Raw genomic sequence first — 19,006 nt, 5'->3', positions numbered from 1 at the left:
TCCTCCCTTCCGTGTTATTCTGAAGCAAATCCCAGACACCAGATAATCTCATCTGTAAACACTTCGGTGTATGTCTCAAAAAAATAAGGACTTTAAAAAACTAGAACCCCAACACCATCACCGCCCCTCAGATAAGATTCCAATGGTCTCATGAATATGCATAACGTTTGCTTGAGTTTAGAGGCTGTTTGAACCAAGGTCCAGATGGGCCCTGCCTTTGGTTGATCCCCCTCATGAAGTGTTCCCCCCTCCAGTTCATGTGGTAAAGAACCTGGCTTGTCACTCTCGGAGTCCCCTCTGTCTGGATTTGGCTCACTGCGTCCCACTGGTGTTCCTTAGTGTTTCTCTGTCCTCGGCAGTTCCTGTAAATTCGTAGCTCGATGCAGAGGCTTGATCAGATTCAAGTTCGTTTTGCAGAGATCGCTTCCGGGTGCCGTGTGTCCTTCCCTTGGGAAGCCTCGTCGGGTTGTCTGTCCCTGTGAGATTGCAGGCTGCTGACGCTCAGAGCCTAGAGCCGTTCGTGAAGTGAGGGCTGCTACCTGGCGGCCTTCTAATCCCCTCTTCCTTCCCCGGTTATTAGCAGGGATGCTTCTATAAAAAGAAACATCCCCTCATCCACATTTGGTTACCGGGAGGTACAGTTTACACAGGACAGACAGGACATGCTTGATTCTCTCCCTTTATTTACCGGATTTCGGAATAATGAGTTGCCTATAAATATTTGAATGAATGAATGAATAATACATGTGTGGCTGAACCGACAGGGCTTTGGGAGTGGGGGCTCTCTCTCCATCTGCCCTCAAGGACGTGGGCTGAGGCTGGGGCAGGGGTGCAGCCTGAGGCCGGGGCCAGGTCTGCACGGGGAGGGCTGGTGAGTGGCTCTTGCTACCTGCCAACCTGCCTCGGTCAAGAGCAAAGGTGATTAGAATACAGCGTCTGGGTCAAGGTCGCCTGGCGACCTGAGATGCAGGTGGGCCCTGCAGACACCACCAGAGAGGGGAGCTGACCAGCAGGGGTGGCTCCGGGAGCAGCTCTATGCATCCCCGGAAGGGACTGGAATGGAGTGCTCCCTTAAGACCAGGGCAGTGGGGAATTTTTTTGTCCTGAAGGGGAGTGCTCGCCTCCTGGCCGTGCTCTCGTTTCCCGGGGGCTGTGCCCACCTGCCTCCCAAGTGCACTGACCTCTCTGGCCTCTGTGTCCCCCCACCCCCCAGGTGCAAGTGCAACCTGCACGCCAGCCTGTGCTCCGTGCGCGAGGGCAGCCTGCAGTGTGAGTGTGAGCACAACACCACGGGCCCCGACTGCGGCAAGTGCAAGAGGAACTTCCGCACGCGGTCCTGGCGCGCTGGCTCCTACCTGCCGCTGCCGCATGGCTCTCCCAACGCCTGTACGTAAGGGCGGGGCGGCCACAGCACCCCCTGCGGTGCCCCACCCCAAGTGAGGCTGCGGCCTCTCTGCTCTTCAACCTCAGGAGCTGTGGGTCACACACACACACAAACACGTGAGCACACACGTGCACACACATACAAGCGTGCGTGCACACGCACACTAACACCCCGTGTTTTACGCAGCTTCCCCAGCACCAGGCCTTGTAATTAAGACCCGCGTGCCTCCTGCAGAAATCTAAGCCACCCTTCCGGCCCCGGCCAGAGGGAAACCCAAGCTGAGCTGCTCGCCTTCCCTCTCCTTCCCCTGCAGGCTGGAGAGAAGGCACCCCAGGGTGTCCGGGGGAGGGTGGTGGAGGCTCCTTCCTCCAGGCTGTGATTTTCAGCACCACCCCTCATACCCAGCATTTGTGGGGCATTTACAACCAGTCACACAGGGGCCACATGCTGTGTGGTCACCACCCCCCTGGACCCTCAGATTAGCTCCTAGAAGCAGGTCTCCTTTTACCCCATTGTCCGGAGGGGCCCTTTGAGGCCCTGGCCTGAGATCCCTGCCGCCTACCCCGCCTTCACTCTCTGCATAGTCCTGTCCTCTGGGCTCAGCCTTCCGGGCCAGGAAAGCATTCTTCGGGGTGTAGCCCCTCTGTGCCTGCATCACAAACACCCTTCGGGGACCCCACTCACCAGGGCCCCCCAGCATCGCCCATGGCTGTTTTCATGAAGCCGCACATCCCGGGGAGCCCCCGAGCTGCAGTAGAGAAGAGCGGGGGCTGGCCACCATGTGGGTTCTCCCTGACCCCGCCTCTAGTGGCTTCACTGATGTCTGACGTTGGTCAAGCTCTTTGACGAAGACACTGCACCAGGCACGCGTACACGGCTTCTCCCTTCGCCCTCACAGCTGCCCCCAGGGCGGAATTATTATTACCCCCGCTCTCCAGATGGGCAGAATGAGGCCCAGCAGCCCTGGCCCAGCAGCAAGCTATGTGCCCATCACTGGGCATCTTGCCCCGGGACCACCCGCCCACACGAGCCTCCTCCATTGGTGCCCTCCCTCTGCCAACGTGAAAGATTTATGTGACTTTAGGCTGATCAAAGCTGGAAGCCTCGCAGCGAGGCCGTGACAGGCGTGTCGTGCCGGTGCCGGGCGACAGGCCTTTGAAGGGGTGACTTGCCAGGCACTCACAGCACTCTGGGTCTTCAAAGGCGCCCAGAGCTCTGGGCGCTGACAGCCACCCCGCCCGGCTCCCGCCCCCTGGGGGCCCGACCCATCTCTTTGTTGGAACTGGTTCTTGAGGCCTTTCTTTAGTGGCCGTCACCTCCCTCTCTGACGGGCAGTCTGCCTCCCTGCATCTGTCCTGCTGGGCTCCGCCTCCCCGCTCTCCACTCCCCCTCCCTGTCCTGCCCTCCGCCTGAAAGGATCTGCCGAAGTTTCCTGATCAGGTACCGGCACTGACTCAGACTCACAGACCTGCAGGCCACACTCTAAGCCACTGACTCTGTCCAACCAGCAACAGCCACACCACACACACACACACACACACACACACACACACACAGGCCAGGTTTTGCCTCTGGACCCTCTCCCCTCCATCCTGCAGGAGCAGGTGAAGCCCCTTGGTTTTGGGGAGTTCCTGGAGCTGGTCCCTGCTTGCCCAGAGTCCCACCCCAACCCCTGGGGAAGGAGGGGTTTCTTCTGGAATACCCGGGAGCGGAGGTGAGGCTGGAGGTGCTATGCATCCCCCCGGGACCCCCTCCTTCTCCAGGACAACGAGAAGGAAATGGCCCCCCAGACATAGAAACAAGTCAGTCCCAGGTTAATTTTGCCCTCCCTGCCTCCCATCTCAGTAAATGGCACCAACATCCAGGGGGCCAAGCTGCACATGTGGGGGGTCACCCCTGACTCTGGACCTTCCCTTCCTCTGCCACCAGCTCTGGCTCCCCATCTCCTCCCTTGCTGCTGCAATAGTGACTCTCCCCTCAGGGCCCCTCCAGTCCCCTCCCCTCTGCAAGCAAAGAGCTCTCCTCTCCAGGGCACCCCCTCCCCTCCCTGCACCCACCCCCATACCCTCAGAATAGAATCCTAACCCAGCCCAGCCCCCAAGCCGCCCTAGAAGGCCGTCTGAGATCAGGGCCTCCCCAGCTGTCTGGCAGGGTCACTCAGGCTGGGTCATGCACCACACACCCTGCTCTCCACACTGCAGCCTCCCCGCTGCAGGGCCTCCGAGGGCACTGAGGGGTGTCCTCACCCCTGTTCTTCCTTTGGGAACACTTGGTTGGGGGGAAGCCTGGCACCAGCTCCGTCCCTCTGGGGCTGATGAGCCTTATCCTGAGATCTCCAATCTCCCCGGTCAGACCGTGACACCGCGGGGTGGGGACACATGCAGACGGAAGGGCCTCTGCCACTCACAGCTGTGTGGCCTCGGACAGGTCATTTTACCCGGAGCCCCGTTTCCTGGTCGGTGGCATCAGGCCCATCCCAAGCCCTGTGTGGCTCTGTGGGCACCAAAACGCCCACGTGGGGGCCGTGCTCGGCGGGTGCCTGGCACGGAGCAAGCATTCAACACGTAGCAGCTGCTACAATTATTTTTCAATGAGTCATTGGGCCGCGTCCACATGTCCCCAGATGGGAACCCACGCAGTGCTTTCTCCCTGGTGGCACGTTCCATCGGCACCTCCAGCAGACCAGCCCGCGCCCACGGCAGTGGCCCCCCCCCCCGAAGAAAGCTCCCCCACCTCCTCCTCCTGCATGGGAGGACCTGAGAATCCAAAATCAAAGGGGGTCCGTGTGAAGCCGGGAGTGGAGCGTTTGACAGTCATCAGCAGGTGCCCCAGGGTTAAGTCACGGCTCTGAGACTTCATTTCTCCACCTGCAAAATGGGCTAAGGCGGTCCCTCCCTCTCAGGGTGGCGGTGAGGACAATGTGGGATAATCAGCTCCAGGTTCCTTCCCCTCCTGTGCAGCCCTGTGACCCTCCTTCTCTCCCCGCAGGCGCTGCCGCAGGCTCCGCTGTTGGTAGTAAGTATGCTCCGAGCCGCCGCCCAGGGGAAGGTCCCTGGGGCCCCCAGTGCGCGAGCCTCTTTGCGACTCCTGGGAAGAACAGAAGGGAAAAGATGGGGCTTCCCCGTCCCATGGCCGCAGGCCTCTCGCCACTTCTAACTGCACCCCATTCACTGCTTCACCTCTGCCTGCTCTCTCCCTTCCCCTGTGCTGTGGCCTGCAGCCGGCGCACCTCCCATTTCCCCCTGCGAGCTTCCTGGTTAGTGCTGCTTTGGAAAGGGCCCCGCAACCCCTGGGGGAACCACCCCCCCATGCCTCCCTCTCCTGCCGGGCAAGAATGGGGGGTCCCTTGTTCCTGGCCAGTGGTTAAAGTCCCCCGAGCCTGACTGTGGGGTTTGCCTCCCCCTGGACAGCCCCTTGAGGCTGGGGCAGGTAAGTGGGGGTCCAGCTCAGGCCCAAGGGGAGGGGTCGGGGTGGCAGGGGTTGGGCGTGGGTGTCGTCATCACCGTCATCACCGTCATCAGGCCACAGACTCTCAAGCGCTCACAGCACCAGGCACTGGCTAAGCAGGGTCCTTCCAGGGCCTCACTGAAACCCGGCACCCTCCCTCCAGGTGGGTACCGCCATCTGCTTTTAGCGTCAGCAGGAGAGGACTGGCCAGGGCCAAAGAGCCAGCCGGGGGCCCACCTCTCATTTCAGACATGCTTGAGCGGGGCCGCAGCCCACCCTGGGCTCTTCCCTGATGCAGAGAAGGTACCAGAGGAAGCTGGGTTCTCCAGGGGACGCTGCTCGGCTCACTGGGGCCGCACGTTGCCGCATTGCCCCCACACCCGCCGACCCCCCACCCTCTCTTGCTCTCTCATCTCTTGCCAGGCATCGGCAGGCCCCGGAAAGACCCCATCCCCAAAGCCCCTGTGGCCACCGTGGCCATGAGAGGGGCCCCCAGCCCTCCTGCCCCCTCCACATCCACCGTGTGGGCCCCCCTGGCCCCCAGCCCCCCACAGCCCACAGGTGGGTGCCCAGCTCCAGCCCAGCTCACCCGCCCTGCCCCCACCTCTGTGATGTGCGCTGCTGTAGGGGCTTGGCTCTTAGACTAGAGAACACTAGACCCTAGAGCCACGAGAGAGGGGGGCTGAGGGGCCTGCTGGCCGTCCGGGCCCACCTGTTCCTGGGCCTCTGCCAGGGGATCTGGGGCTCCCTTCAAGTCTGAATCCTTCTACCTCCTGCCCCCGCCCCCCGCCCCAGCACTGCTCAGGAAAATCCCGGAGCCCGGCATGGCCGAGAGAACAGGGCGACCGAAGCCTGGGGGGTGGGTGGGGGTGGGGGGGTCTCAGTGACATCCAGGCCACACGAAGTTCACCTGAAGCCTGCCTCCCAGGGGAGCTCCTGCCTCAGTGCTCCGTGGAACAGCCCCAGGCCCTGCCCCCCCCCCCCCCCCCCCCGCCCTGCCTCCAGGGCCTCAGCACCCGACCCCTGGGAGTAGACAGCGCAGACTAACCACGAGGGCGAGTTCCTCTGAGCAGCAAGGCCCAAGGGCGCGGCTGGGCCAGTGCAGCATGGCCAGGAGGGCATGGCCGAGGGAATTCTTCCAGGTCCCGGCTGGGAGGGGGGCTGGGCAGTGTTCCCGCAGAGAGGAGATGGCAGGGGGCCCTCGCTCCTTGGACAGTGCCGTGACCCTTCCTCTCTCCGCACACGCGCCTGTGGAGCGGCCAGGCACCATCTCCAGGGGGCACAGGCCCCTCCTTCAGCTGGGGAAGGGATCCACACTCAGCCTCCCCTGCCTTGGCCTGGAGTGGGGCTTAGCCCTCTCCAAACTGGGGTGAATGCTGTGGAAAAGTCCCCTTTGTTCCTGGGCCGTCTGGCTTAGCTCCTCTGTGGGACCCAGAGGGTGACACACCCCGGCTCTTTTTATTTCTGCTTTCCGAGGCAGGGGCTGGTCAGGAGATCCAGGAATTACAGGGGAGCCTCCTGGCCCAGGGACCCTCTTTGGGGCGAAGGCTGGGTCCACGGTGGGCTGGCTCAGCCGCCTGAGGCTTGTGCTTGGTTTTGCTAAGTCTGTGATGGGCAAACAAGGAGCAAAATTCTCTGTAGTGGGTGCTGTGTCTGCCTGCAAACAGTGGTCTGTCTGGGTGGGGACCAGATGCTCTATCTCACACACACACACACACACACACACACACACACACACACACACAATGAGAAACCTTGAACCTGTTTTCTGAGCTGCTTCGGATTTGGTGCACGAGGTTCAGGGCAGGCCACACAGCTGGGAGGTAAGGAGACAGTCCGAACCAGGGCGGTGAGCCAGGCGAGGCGGGTTTGAATCATGAGGGTCCCCGGGACCCAAGTGGAGAGAAGGCGCACCCCTCAAACATTCAGTGGGTCGTGGTCCGCTTTGCGTGGCGAGCCCAGTGCTGGGCAGCAGGGCGCTCAGGGGAGAAGGTGGCTCTAGCGTGACAGTCAGTGACCCAGCAACCCACATCTTGGGGGTCATCGCTCCTCTAAGCAGCTGAAGCCTGTGCCCTCGACCCCCACTAATAATGACAGTCCCTCCCGTTGGCAGAGTGGGAGTTCTCCTGGGCCCACAGTCCTGAAGGGATAGGACACAGGAGAGGATGGTGAGGCTTAGGAAGAAGCAGGTGGATTTCATGGTATGTAAATTACTCTTCAATAAAGCTCTTTTAGAAGAAAGAAAGAGCCGCTCAAGGTAATAGGATTACAGAGATGCATAGGGAGGATTCGAACTTGGGGCTCACTGACTCCAGAGAATAGATAGCTGCCTCCTTGGCCACCCAGTGCCACCACCCCCAAGCCCCAGAGGCTGAGAGCTGTGCCGTCTTTAAGACCCAGCTTGAGCCACTCCCTGATTCCAAAGGAACAGACGGGACCTCCATCGACACCGGCCGCTGTGAGAATGTTCTTCCTGCGCACCTGAGCGTGACCCGGGGAGCCCGGACAGGGGTCTTTCTTGCCCCCAGATCCCAGCCCCCAGAAAGGTCCTGAGTCTCCCCCAGGTGCCTCCCAACAGGTGCTTCAGACTCTTGGACCAAAGTCTAGCTGGGCCTGTGACCGTCTGGCCCAGATGTTTCTCCCTCTTGCCCGTGTCAAGCTGTCTGCAGGGTAGAGGCTGCAGGGCAGGCAGAGCTTCTCGGGATCACTAATCCTCACCCCGCAGAGGGCGGTGGGGGAAAGGCTCTAAAGCACAAAGGCTTCGGGGCTGGCTTTGTTTCGGCTCTAATTAAGCCCTTGCCAATTTGGGTCCTGCAGACTCCTCTCCTCGCTGAGCGCCGTATTAATGTCAATTTGATGTCCAAAGGCTCCCAGCTCCCAGTTGGAAAGCCTCCTGCACTTTTCAGCTGGTAGATTTTCTGTCTCTCCCCACCAACCGGCATCGTGCGTAATCCCTTTAAGAAGCGGAAAGAATCCGATTCTCCCCTGTCCCTTTGGGTTTGTCTTTTGAAATTCAGCGCACAGAGCAATGCCTTCTGGGGAGGGCGGGTCAGATGGTGGAAGGGCTCTGGTCCCCACATTGGTGTGGGACAGGCAGCCTTTCAAGGACCGATCTGGACACACTTGACGGCCCCCGCTTCCCTTTACAGCCGTTAGCCAGGGACTTCTGCAGAGAGGCCTGGGCCCAAATACTGGACTGGACCCCACTCTACCCCCAGTAGGGGTGGGGACAACACAGGGCGGGCACAAGAGTGGTGTTAGCCAGGTGTCCCGCCGAAGGAAGGGCTGCTCCCAGTGTGCAGAGTCTCGGGCTCAGCCCCCACTCTCCTCTGGCTTCAGAAACAGGCTGTAGTAGTGTAGATGCTGCCTCTTCGTAGATGTGGGCCCAGTTCCACTTGGCCAGTAGAGACCAAGCTGCTTCTTACAGTGCTGCTTCTGCGAAAGGTCCCGTGGTTGTGTGGCGACTCAGTGTACGCCCCAGATCCCCCAGCCCCACCCTGTCACATAACTGGGTTTCTCCTTTTCTTTCCACCCCCCCGCCCGCCAAGAATGGATCAGGCCATCTACAGCCGCCCCCCTTGGGGAGAGCTCTCCCTGGCCCCAGACGCCCTCCACTGCTGAAGGTATGGGGGCAGGAGAGCTCCTGTGTAGCGGAGGTAGCAGGTGTAGGCGCTGGGACCCCAGGTGGGAGGGGGCCCGTGGGAGCCGAGGGGAGGGGTCTTGGAGATCCACCCGCCCACACCCCTGCTCTCACCTTCTTAGAGAGATTCAGTGGGACGTCACCAGGCCCAACCTCTATTAATCCTACACTCTGCCCACGGGCTTCAGAGCCAAGTGGGGACTCTGCCCTGACCACAGGAAGCCTGTCCCGCCACTGTCAGCCACAGGACACGCAGGGCAGGGTGGAGCTGGAGAGAGCCAGGCCTTCCTGCAGGAGTGGGGTGGCAGACCCAGGCAGAGGGGCTGGCTACGGGTAGATGAAAGAAGATAGCTCATTCCAGTGGCAGCACCAGCTAGGGCCAAGGCCTGGCAGTGGGGGGGTGGCTGTGACCGGGGTAGGGGCCATCATAGACGGTGCCAAGCCGGTACCAAGCCCAGAGCCTCAGTCTCCCACAGCAGTGAGAGGAGACACACGCAGGCTCGTCTGTAGCCTCGATGGACATGCACTTGAAGCACATGGGGCCTTGCCCGACTCTCCAAGGAGGGAGGCCCCTTCCATCCCCACTCACCCGCACCGTGGACGTTGGGTCCTGATGCTTGCTTGAGGGCCACCGGCCGCACGCCCAGAGCCCCTCTAGGAGCAGTGAGCAGGGCTCTGAGCGCCCTCTGCCGGCAGGCAGTTCTGGAGCGTAAGCCACAATCAGCGAGGGTCTGCACTTACCAGCAGCCGGAGGAGCCCTTCACCCTCCCTGGTGGACCAACGAGGGCCCCACAGACTCCCAGAGGGAGCTGAGCCCTGAGCCGACTGGCTGCCGGGATAGTGTGCTGCTCACTCACAAAGATGGGGCCTGGCCCCGGGGGAGTTCGGATGCGGAAGGCAGGTGCTGTCCGTGTTCATGGCTCAAAACACCTACAGGCAGGGAGTCTGTGGATTGTAAAGGACTCACTCTGGCTGGAGCAGGGGGATTGCTTCAGAAAGGGAGATGCCAAAGCCTTGTACACCAGGTCCACACTCTGGGTTTAGATGCCCGCGGGAGTTTGGAGAGGAGAGAAGAGAGCAAAGTGATATTTGCAATCAGTCAGAAAATCGTTCAGCTTCAGCAAGGCGCTTAGCGTGCCGTCGAGGGATGCTGGGGGTAGAGAAGTAATTTGGGAGAATTAATCCAGCCGAGTGTGTAAGTGGTGTCCGAAGAGGCACCAGAGGCAGAGGGCTGCTGCTTCTGCATGCTCCTGGATGTGCTGTGTCCCCTCAAATCTGAGCAGGCGACAAGGCTGCCCCAGAGCATGCCCGGAGCCCCGTGGGATTCTCTGCTGGGCTGTCCCCGGGCTCGGACACCCTGCCCTTGGCAGCTGGACAGTGGCAACGCAAGAGCTTATTTCTCATTTCTCCAAGTTGTGGGCACCTTTGCTGCTGCCCCTGCCCCGGCTTCCAGACCTTTCCAGCTCAAGCCCAAATCTGCTGAAGTGGTGCCCATTGAAGAATTCCAAGGTAAGAAGATGGCCCTGGGCTGGACTCAGCCCTCCTCCACCACCTCTCACCCCCACCCCCCTCCACTGGAAAACAATGATACAGGACAGAGGACCGGTGCCTGGCTCCGAAAACCCTCCTGGAGTAGCTGGGTCAAGGTGAAACTGAGCCTCTCTTCCCTCGGTCCTCCCTCCCCAAGGGAGCTGGGAGCAGGTATGAGTCAGACGCACAGTGGGCAGGCACGGGGCACGCAGAGCAGCTACCAGAAATAGCCTGGCCCGGCTCCCCTGGGAGGTGTAGCCCAGGGGCTCATCTTGGTTGAAGCAAGAGCCGGAACACCGGGGTCACAGACGCGACTCCTTGAGACACTTGGAAGACGGCTCACCTTCTCATTGCTCCTGGAGGCACAGGCGAAGGAGGCAGGTCCGGGAGGCCAAAGGCGTGGCATGCCCACCGTCTCCTCCTGGGCACAGCTCCGAGGCTCGCTTCTCCAAGGTCTCCTGTGCCCGTGGTCAACAAGACCTCATCTATTCCTTCCTCTCCCATCACAGAAGGGAGGTTCGGTCCTCTAGAGAGGCACAGATGACATCTCAGGAGAGTGGCCAGCGTCTTTTCTGTTCAAGGGGGTGCTGAGCCCCTTAAGAGGGGCACCAAGGGGTGGGTGGCCGCCTCCTTGGAGCGGGGAGCCAAGCCCCACGCCTTCAGGATGTTTTGCCCAGTCCCTGGAGCAGGGAGCAGGCTGGAAGGGACAGCCCGATGCACAGGGGCGGCTGTCTCAGTGTGGGTGGGGCCGTGTACCTGCAGCCGGAGTCCAAGGCCAGGCCAAGACTATCAGGAGGCCAAAGGAGATGCCCGGGGCACAAACCCTAAGATGGCACTCGTTCTCAGGGCCGTGCAAGACGGGGCCCTCTGGTGCCAACCACGTTTGCAGAACAGCTCAGGCTAATAATAAAAGGTCCGGCAGGTGGGCGTTTTCCGTCCAATGATCTTCCAAAGCAGCATGTGGAGGAAGCTTCTGGCCCGGTCCAGCTTGCCCAGCATCCCCGCATGCGTCTGTCCTTCACTGAGTCACTGGGGGCACCGCGGAGAGCGCCACGCACCCAGGCGCTGTCCTTCCTGAGCTCGCGCCGGCTGCATGGCCCATCCTCCCCGCATGAATCATTCCCAGTCACCCTGGCATCCCACGGGCACCCTCCCGAGAGCACCTCACCCTGGCACCCGGCCAGGCGGGTGCTGTCCACCGGCCCTCCCTGGATCCCCGCCCCCAGGGCCAGCTGGGAACTTGCCGGGTGGGCGTCCACACCAGTCCGCATTTGTGCTCAAAGGTGGCAGGCCTGTCCCTTCCCAGTTGGCAGGGAGTGTTGGAGGCCCCTGGCACCTTCCTGCTCCCTGCACGTCCTGGGCTGGTCTGTGCCCTCCCCGTGCCTCAGTTTCCCCCAATACACGGTGCAGGGGGTGGCAGGAAGGCCCCGTCTCCCTTGGCTCACTGACCCGTGGTGTTTCTCACACTCGGCCGGCCCAGACTGTGAATGTTACGGCCACTCCAACCGCTGCAGCTACATCGACTTCCTGAACGTGGTGACATGTGTCAGCTGCAAACACAACACGCGGGGCCAGCACTGCCAGCACTGCCGTCTGGGCTACTACCGCAACGGCTCCGCCGAGCTGGACGACGAGAACGTGTGCATCGGTGAGCCGCTCGCGCTGGGCTGCGGGGCGAGGCGTAGGCGCGGCTAGGGGGCGGGCGCCAGGCCGGGTCCAATGACCCCTGGTTCAGAATGCCCCCGGGGGAGCCCGAGCAACTGTCATTTCCGGGGCCCGCTTCAGCCAGGCGTCTCCAAAGACGGAAGCCTCTGGAATCTGCTCTATGAGTAACCTCCCCACGCAGTGATCCCCACAGAACCACTAGTTACAGTCAAAGAGTGGTTCTAGAGCTTGCTATGTGCCTCAGTTTCCCTGCTTGTAAATTGGGGAAGTGGATTAGGTCAAAGGTTGGGTTTAAAAAATTTTTTTTAATGTTTTATTTATTTCTGAGAGAGAGAGACCGCATGAGCAGGGGAGGGACAGAGAGAGAGGGAGATACAGAATCTGAGCCGGACGCGGTGCTTGAACTCATGAACCGTGATATCATGACCTGAGCTGAAGTCAGACACTTAACCGATTGAGCCACTCAGGCACCCCTAAAGGTTGTGTGTGTGTGTGTGTGTGTGTGTTTTAAGTTCATTTCTTTTGAGAGAGAGAGAGAATCCCAAGCAGGCTCTGCACTGTCAGGGCGGAGCCCGACACAGGGCTCAAACTCACAGGCTCATGAGAACATGACCTGAGCCTGAAATCGAGAGTCAGACGCTTAACCCACTGAACCCACCCAGAAGCCTCTAGATCAAAGGTTTTCAGCTCATTTTTTTTGTGGCTGAAGCTTTTCTTCCAATGAAGTCTTTTCAGTGCTTTATAAGCAGAGGCCCAGCTTCTAAGACCCAGTGTGCACTCAGTCTGCTCTCTTCACGCTCTGCTCCAGGACTGGCGTTGGTGTAGAGAAGCAATCTGTGGGGGCCCCGGGCTCCGGGCACGGGCAGGCCATCCCCACAGGCCAGACCCATGGCCCCAGCCAACGCCTGCCCACCACCCCTGCCTCTGTCTCCAGTTGAGGCCAGTGCTCAGTCCTAGGGTGCCCAACCCCCTTGGCACCCCACTGCCCATCCTCCACCCACCAGGTCAGCTCTGGCTTCACAGAGGAGGGGCTGTCGGTCTGAACTATGGCATTGGCCTTCAGATAATTCCATCAGCTCTAAAGTGACCCAAACAGAATTGTGCTGCCGATGTCACACTGCCCAGCTGTAGGGACCGGGTGGGGCTTCCAGATCCTAGCAGAGGCATTCCCTCCCTCCCCAGTACGGTCCCTCTCTCCTTGCCTCTGTCTCTGCCTCCTCCCCCAGGCCCAGCTCTGGGTTTCAAGGACTCCCAGAGTGGGGACCTTCGCCCCTCCCACAGAGCAGAGGCCCCAAGAAACCAACTGGGAAGGGGCGGGGGAAGGCTGGAGGCCCTTGGGGCTGCTTCTCCGCGCACCCTGCGTGCTACCTGCACCCCCGGACCCCCCGGACCCAGATGCCCTGCCTCTGATGAGGCTCCTCCCACCTGTCAAGAATCTTAAAGCCCTTCGGAGCTGGGAAGGATGGGTGCTCCCTCCAGTTACACAGAGGAAGACTGAGGTCCAGAGGGGTTGGGGCTGCCCCGGGGCCAGGGAGGGGGAGTGGGTGATGGATGCTAGAGAACCCAAAACAGTGCGGGCTTCTCCCAAGACCTGGCCTCTCGGGCAGCCGTGGGCTCACGTGGACACGGGGCGGGGGGACCCGCTGGAGGGATGGGGGGCGGGTCTGCGCGGAGGACGCCCACGGAGCTCCCTGACCTCCGGCCGTGCACGTGTCCGTCCAGAGTGTAACTGCAACCAGATCGGCTCCGTGCACGACCGGTGCAACGAGACCGGCTTCTGCCAGTGCCGCGAGGGTGCAGCGGGACCCAAGTGCGACGACTGCCTCCCGACGCACTACTGGCGCCAGGGCTGCTACCGTGAGTGCACGCCCGGCGGGCGGGGCCTGCGGCGGGGGGGCGGGGCCATGGGCGTCTGTGGGCGGGGCTTTGGCGAGGGCGTGCCCGGCGGCGGGGGGCGGGGCCATGGCGTCTGTGGGCGGGGCTTTGGCGAGGGCGTGGCCGGCGGCGGCGGGCGAGGCCTGCGGCGGAGGGGCGGGGCCATGGGCGTCTGGGGGCGTGGCTTGGCGAGGGCGTGCCCAGCGGCGGTGGGCGAGGCCTGATGCGACCCGGGAATGGGGCTGGTGTCGGGTGCGAACCCGGAGGCGGCGGATCTGGGGGTTGGTTGAGAAGCGGGTCGGAGGCAGAGGCGGAGCTGGCGGTTGGCGGGGTTTGGCTGACGGGGACGGGTTTGCGGAGAGGGAGGGTGGGAGGCTGTCCGGGGAAACGATGGCCTGGCGAGACCCGAGGGTCAGTGGGCGCTCGCCTGGGGAGGAGGGGGAAGGGCAGGGAAAGGCAGGGGCGGAGCTCTGGAGGAGAGAGAGCGGGTGCGTCGCAAGGCCAGTAGGCGGGGAGCGGGGAGAGCAGGAGCCGTGGCGGGAGGAAGACGGGCCAGGTCTCGCCGGGCCATTGTCACCACCCACGCAGGGGCGTTTCTCACCGAGGGTGCCCTGAGCCTCCAACACCCCCCCCCGCCCCCGCCCGTCTCAGTCGCAGAAGCTCCAACGAGGTGGGGCGGGGGGGTGGCCTGGGCCACCGCCCGCGCTCACCGCCCCTCCGCCCCGCAGCCAACGTGTGCGACGACGACCAGCTGCTCTGCCAGAACGGCGGCACCTGCCTGCAGAACCAGCGCTGCGCCTGCCCGCGCGGCTACACCGGCGTGCGCTGCGAGCAGCCCCGCTGCGACCCCGCCGCGGAGGACGGCGGCCTGGACTGCGACCGCGCGCCCGGGGCCGCCCCGCGCCCCGCCACCCTGCTCGGCTGCCTGCTGCTGCTGGGGCTGGCCGCCCGCCTGGGCTGCTGAGCCCGGCCCCGGAGGACCCTGCGCCCTGCGCCCGGGGGTGGGGTGGGGGCCCTGGGGGCTCGAGGGCCCGAGGGGCCGGCGCCCGAGGCCGGGCGGCGAGAAGGGTGCGGCCCGAGCTGCTCCCAGGTGCTACTCAGCAGAGTCCTCCCGCCGCCTCCCGCCGCGGTGTGTGCGTGGCACCTGCCCTCGCCCCGGCACTGCCCTCCGCCGCCGCACGGTGGCGCTGTGGGGGCTCTGGCCCAGCAGCCTGCGATTTGGGTCTTAGTTTTTCTTTTGTATTACCCGCCGCCCCCACTTTTTTTTTTTTTTTTTTTTGCTGGTGGTGAGACAGGGGGTGGGGAGAAATGCTGCTCACCTCAACACCCCCGGGTCTGCCTCCCAACACACACACGCACACACACACACACACACACACACACATATGCGACTGTTGCAGACACCCCTGCGCCTGTCCCTGGCTTACCGTAGGCCAGCGGACCCCGGAACTCCTGTTGCCTACAACTCTTCTTTGTTTTCCTTTGCAAGCCACCAGACTCCGTGAGGCCTGGTGACCAAGGAACTCACCGTCTGGGGGAGGGAGTTAGGAAGGAGGGTTGGGAGGGCTGGAAACTTTGTTTTGTAGAGAACTATTTTTGTTTGTATTCACCGTCCCCTCTAAGGAGGACTCAAGCCGGAATAGGTGGTTGATGGTGTCTAACCCCACAGAGTAAAGAGTCTGCTCACTGCTGCCTCCAGGGCCTGTTTTCTTTCCGTGTTCGTTTACACCCAGCGGGTTTGAGTTGAAAGAAGGGCCCAAAATAGCCGTGGAGAAACTATTCCACCGCTTCCTGGGGCCCTTCCGTGAATGAGAACAGTCAGCCCTCCGCCCTGCGGGTGTGGATAGCAGAGCCACTCGCCACCAGTGCCCTACGTGTTAGGGGCTTCCCCAGACTATCGTCTCCTTCCTTTCCCTTAAAAAAAGAAAAAGCCCAAAGTTTATTGGCACTTTATTGGCACCAGGTGTCCTTGAATTTAGAAGCACATGGGGGACATTGATGTCATTTCTGAGAAGTCCAAGTGGAATGACTGGGGGTGCATTCTAGGAGCCTGACGCCCATGCTCCGATTTATAAATCGGGATGGGTGTGTCTCTCAGACCCATGTTTCAGGCCCAGTGTCTGCTGCTGCAGCCTCCTTCCAGGGCCCCAGCCTGGAATCGGTAGACAGAATCCACAGCCGCCTGCCCTCTCCTTCCCCTTTCCCTCCCAAAGATCACACGGATGGGGGGGGAGGGTAGCCAAGGGGACCCAGCGGTAGCCTGGGAGTTGTTACGGGACACTCTGAAGAATGGGGTCCATCAACTGAGGCCCCTTGCCGTGGGAGGGCCCCCTGAGTCCTTCCTGCCCTTGGGTTGGGTGTTATATTTCCCCTGCTTGCTCTCAAGAAGGTCCAGATTTCTCCCAGAAGATTCCCAGCCTCACAGATCGGTTCTGGTTCCCAGTTGGAGCTACAGCCTGTACCCGCAGCCACTCTTTCCAGGCTGTGAAGTTTAGACCCGCCTCCAGTCCCCAAAGCAAGGCTAAAATCGAGTTCAAGAAAACTTGGCCTTGAGGGCAACCAGATTATAATACAGCACAGGAAGGGGGAGATATGCCTGGGTATGAAATAGGATTCAAAGCCAAAGGCCAACCCTGCTGGCATCTCTCACCTCCCAGCTCCAACACCAGGTTGCAGGGATCAGCTCCCAACCCCTAAAGGAAGTGCCTTCTGTCAGGCGCCCCCCACCCCCACTTCTGCTTCTTCCTTACTGACAGAGCCCCAGTGAAAATAGGACATCCCTGGCACTCCTGTGTGTAGGAATGGGCATGTGGCACAGTTCTGGCCAATGAAATGGAAGCGGGAGTGATGCGTGGGGCTTCTAGTAAGTTCCTTAAAAGCCCCTCCCCTCCCTGCTCCCCACCCAGCTTTAGTTGGCCCAGTTTAGGGCTCTGGCCCCGCTCTCTCACCCCTCCCCCTGGTGCTCAGGAGTGAGGGAGGGGCCATCTGGCAACCCCGGGTGTGAGGGCATCCTCCTCAGGATGGCAGAGCTGAGGAGCTAGCGGAGCCAAGGGCACCAGGCCTGCCTGCCAACCTCTGCATTTCTGAACGTGTGAGAAAAAATAAATCTTGATGCGATTGAAACACTGGAATTTGGGGCTTCTGTTACATGCAGACTTAACCACTTCCTAAGTTATTGGCTCTCCCCACCCAGCACCCAGTCCACCGAGGCCGGGAGACTGATACCCTCCCTCTCTCGGCTGCAGGCCCCTGTCCCCATAGCACTGCCCACGATGACGACATCGGATCACAACATCGGGCCAACGTGTTCAGGGCCTTGCTGTCTCAAGTCACCTCTTTCCCGAACAGGATCTGCCTCTGCCTTTAAATGAGTGTGGGCCGGCCGAGCAAATCCGCCTCTAGATAAACAGTATCTGTTGGCTGCAATTTAGAAAAAATTCTTTAATGTTTTATTTAGTTTTAAGGGAGAGAGAGACAGAGTACTAGCAGGGGAGGGGCAGAGAGAGAAGGAGACACAGAATCTGAAGCAGGCTCCGGGCTCCGAGCTGTCAGCACAGAGGCCGATGCGGGGCTTGAACTCATGAACCATGAGATGGTGACCTGAGCCAAAGCAGGACACTTAATGACTGAGCCACCCCTGAGCCCCTGTTGGCTGTAATTGGTAAACAATGGTCGCCTTCCTCCTCCTCTTCCTCCTAATGATATTAAAATGTAGGGATAAAGAATATACTCCCACCTCCCCCACGCTCTCTTGTTGGGCTGTGCTGGGTGGGTCCCTGGAAAGCTCCTGAGGCTTCTAGAAGGAAAGGGGCCTCTGCGGGCAGCTGTCCTCTCCGACCTCTCTCAGCTGGACCAGCGCTGTGTCAGCTTCCCTGGGACTGGTCTGAGCGAGGGCCCGGAGGTGAAGTTCATTGTAAATCGGAGCAGCAGCCCCGGTCCCTGAGGACGCCACTGGGGCCCTGACCTCTACAGGAGCGGGGAGGGAAAGTTGCCAGTGGCCATTTGGAAAACTCTGACATTTTCCAGGCAGCTGGGCGGAAGGGGAAAACAAGGTTAGTGGGGGCCCCAAAGCCATGGCCCAGCCTCTCTTAAACAGGGCGCCCTGTCGGCGAGGTCAGGTTCCGACACCTGCTTCTGAGAGGTCAAGAGGCCAAGGCCGCCCTCACCAAGCCCCAGGTTCCCCGGCTTGGATAAGAGAGCTGCCATCTGCGGGCACCATGCACGCTTTGTCACACTGAATGTTTATCTTCACCCAGGACAGGTTTCTCCACCTGGGGGCCTTTGACCTCAGGGTGGGACACTTCCGGGAGGAGGGTGGCCGGAGGCTGTCCTCTGCCCCTGTGCGATGTTCAGGGGCATCCTAGCACCTCCTCCCCTGGTGCGACAACCCGTAGTGGATGCAGGCATTGCAGACTGGGGGTAGGGGGCAAAACTGCCCCAGGGTGCGGGCACCGCTGCCCTCCGAAGGAGGGACTGTCATACCCAGTTTGGACAAGTGGGGGGCCACCAAGGGAGGCCAGGAGAGGAGAAAGAACTGCCTTGAAGCGCACTAGCGAAGCCCAGGGGCAGGAGTGGAGTCCGGTGAGCCTGACTCCAGAGCCCAGCGTTGAACCCGGGGCCACTGCAGTCTAGGAAGGCCCAGCCAGGGGGCCTCTGCCCAGGGTGGGGCCCGCAGCCGCTCCTGTTCCTCGCTCTCCTCCCTGCGCCCCTGCAGTGAGCTCGAAGGCAGGCAGAGGGAGGAGCCCTGGGGAGCCGGGCTTCATCCGAACAGCTCTGCCGTCAGGGGAAATGCCTCCCCACTCGCCCCTCCACGGGCCTCGCCTCGCCTCGCCCCCTGCCCCCATCTGCCCCCTCTAAATAAACAGGACCGCTGTGTTAGCACTTCCTGCGGCCCCTGGCATGCGTCAGGGTTATGAGGCATTTATGAGCGCCTTGGGAGCGGCCCTCGGCACCTCCTGGAAGGCCCGGGGGAGGGGCAGGGCTGGGAGGGGGCTCACCCCACGCCCGCACCCCTGGCCTGGCCCTGCCCTTCTGGCTAGACCAGCCTCCCCCGGTCCCAGAGGGTCCCCCATGCATCTCAGGCCCGAAGAGTTAAGGGCAAAGGCCCAGGGAGGGAGAGCTTTCCTTGTGTATTTTTCCCTTTTAAAACACAAATCAGACTGCAGGCAAGTTAGAAAATATAGAGGAGTGAAATAATAATAATTTTAAAATTAAAACCACCCACAGTCCTCCATTCAGAGCTAATAACAGTTAATATTTTCTGATGTACATTCCTAGTAGTTTTCCATAAAGCAAACCCACACAGTTTTTGTGGGCATTTGTTAAACCCAGTCGTAAGCACTGGGGTCAGGCTTGACATCCTTATTTCAAGGATCCTGGCAATGAAGCCGAGGAGTGGGCTTTGTTAATAGAGCCATTTTACAGCTGAGAACACTGAGGCTCCCAGAGCTGGCCAGAGAGCTTAG

The 19,006-nt window shown here is 61.1% G+C and overlaps 1 protein-coding gene across 2 annotated transcripts in view; it reads left to right on the top strand.

Annotated features, from left to right (window-relative positions):
* NTNG2 (netrin G2) overlaps positions 1 to 15,235 on the top strand; it is a 66,197-nt gene extending 50,962 nt beyond the window's left edge. The window contains exons 4-9 of one of the 2 annotated variants that reach the window (XM_039229443.1): positions 1,214 to 1,386; positions 4,373 to 4,399; positions 9,885 to 9,980; positions 11,482 to 11,649; positions 13,389 to 13,523; positions 14,270 to 15,235. In XM_039229443.1, coding sequence (XP_039085374.1) covers positions 1,214 to 1,386; positions 4,373 to 4,399; positions 9,885 to 9,980; positions 11,482 to 11,649; positions 13,389 to 13,523; positions 14,270 to 14,505 — 835 coding nt within the window. In that variant the 3' untranslated portion in view covers positions 14,506 to 15,235. The remainder of the gene's footprint in view (positions 1 to 1,213; positions 1,387 to 4,372; positions 4,400 to 9,884; positions 9,981 to 11,481; positions 11,650 to 13,388; positions 13,524 to 14,269) is intronic. The other variant, XM_039229442.1, reaches the window with a different exon arrangement.
* The last annotated feature ends 3,771 nt before the right edge of the window (positions 15,236 to 19,006 follow it).

Source organism: Hyaena hyaena, unplaced genomic scaffold, assembly GCF_003009895.1.
Source record: "Hyaena hyaena isolate Hyena2069 unplaced genomic scaffold, ASM300989v1 scaffold_38, whole genome shotgun sequence".
NCBI lineage: Eukaryota > Metazoa > Chordata > Mammalia > Carnivora > Hyaenidae > Hyaena > Hyaena hyaena.
Note: the sequence above shows the minus strand (reverse complement) of the source record. Positions and strands in the feature narration are given on the sequence as shown.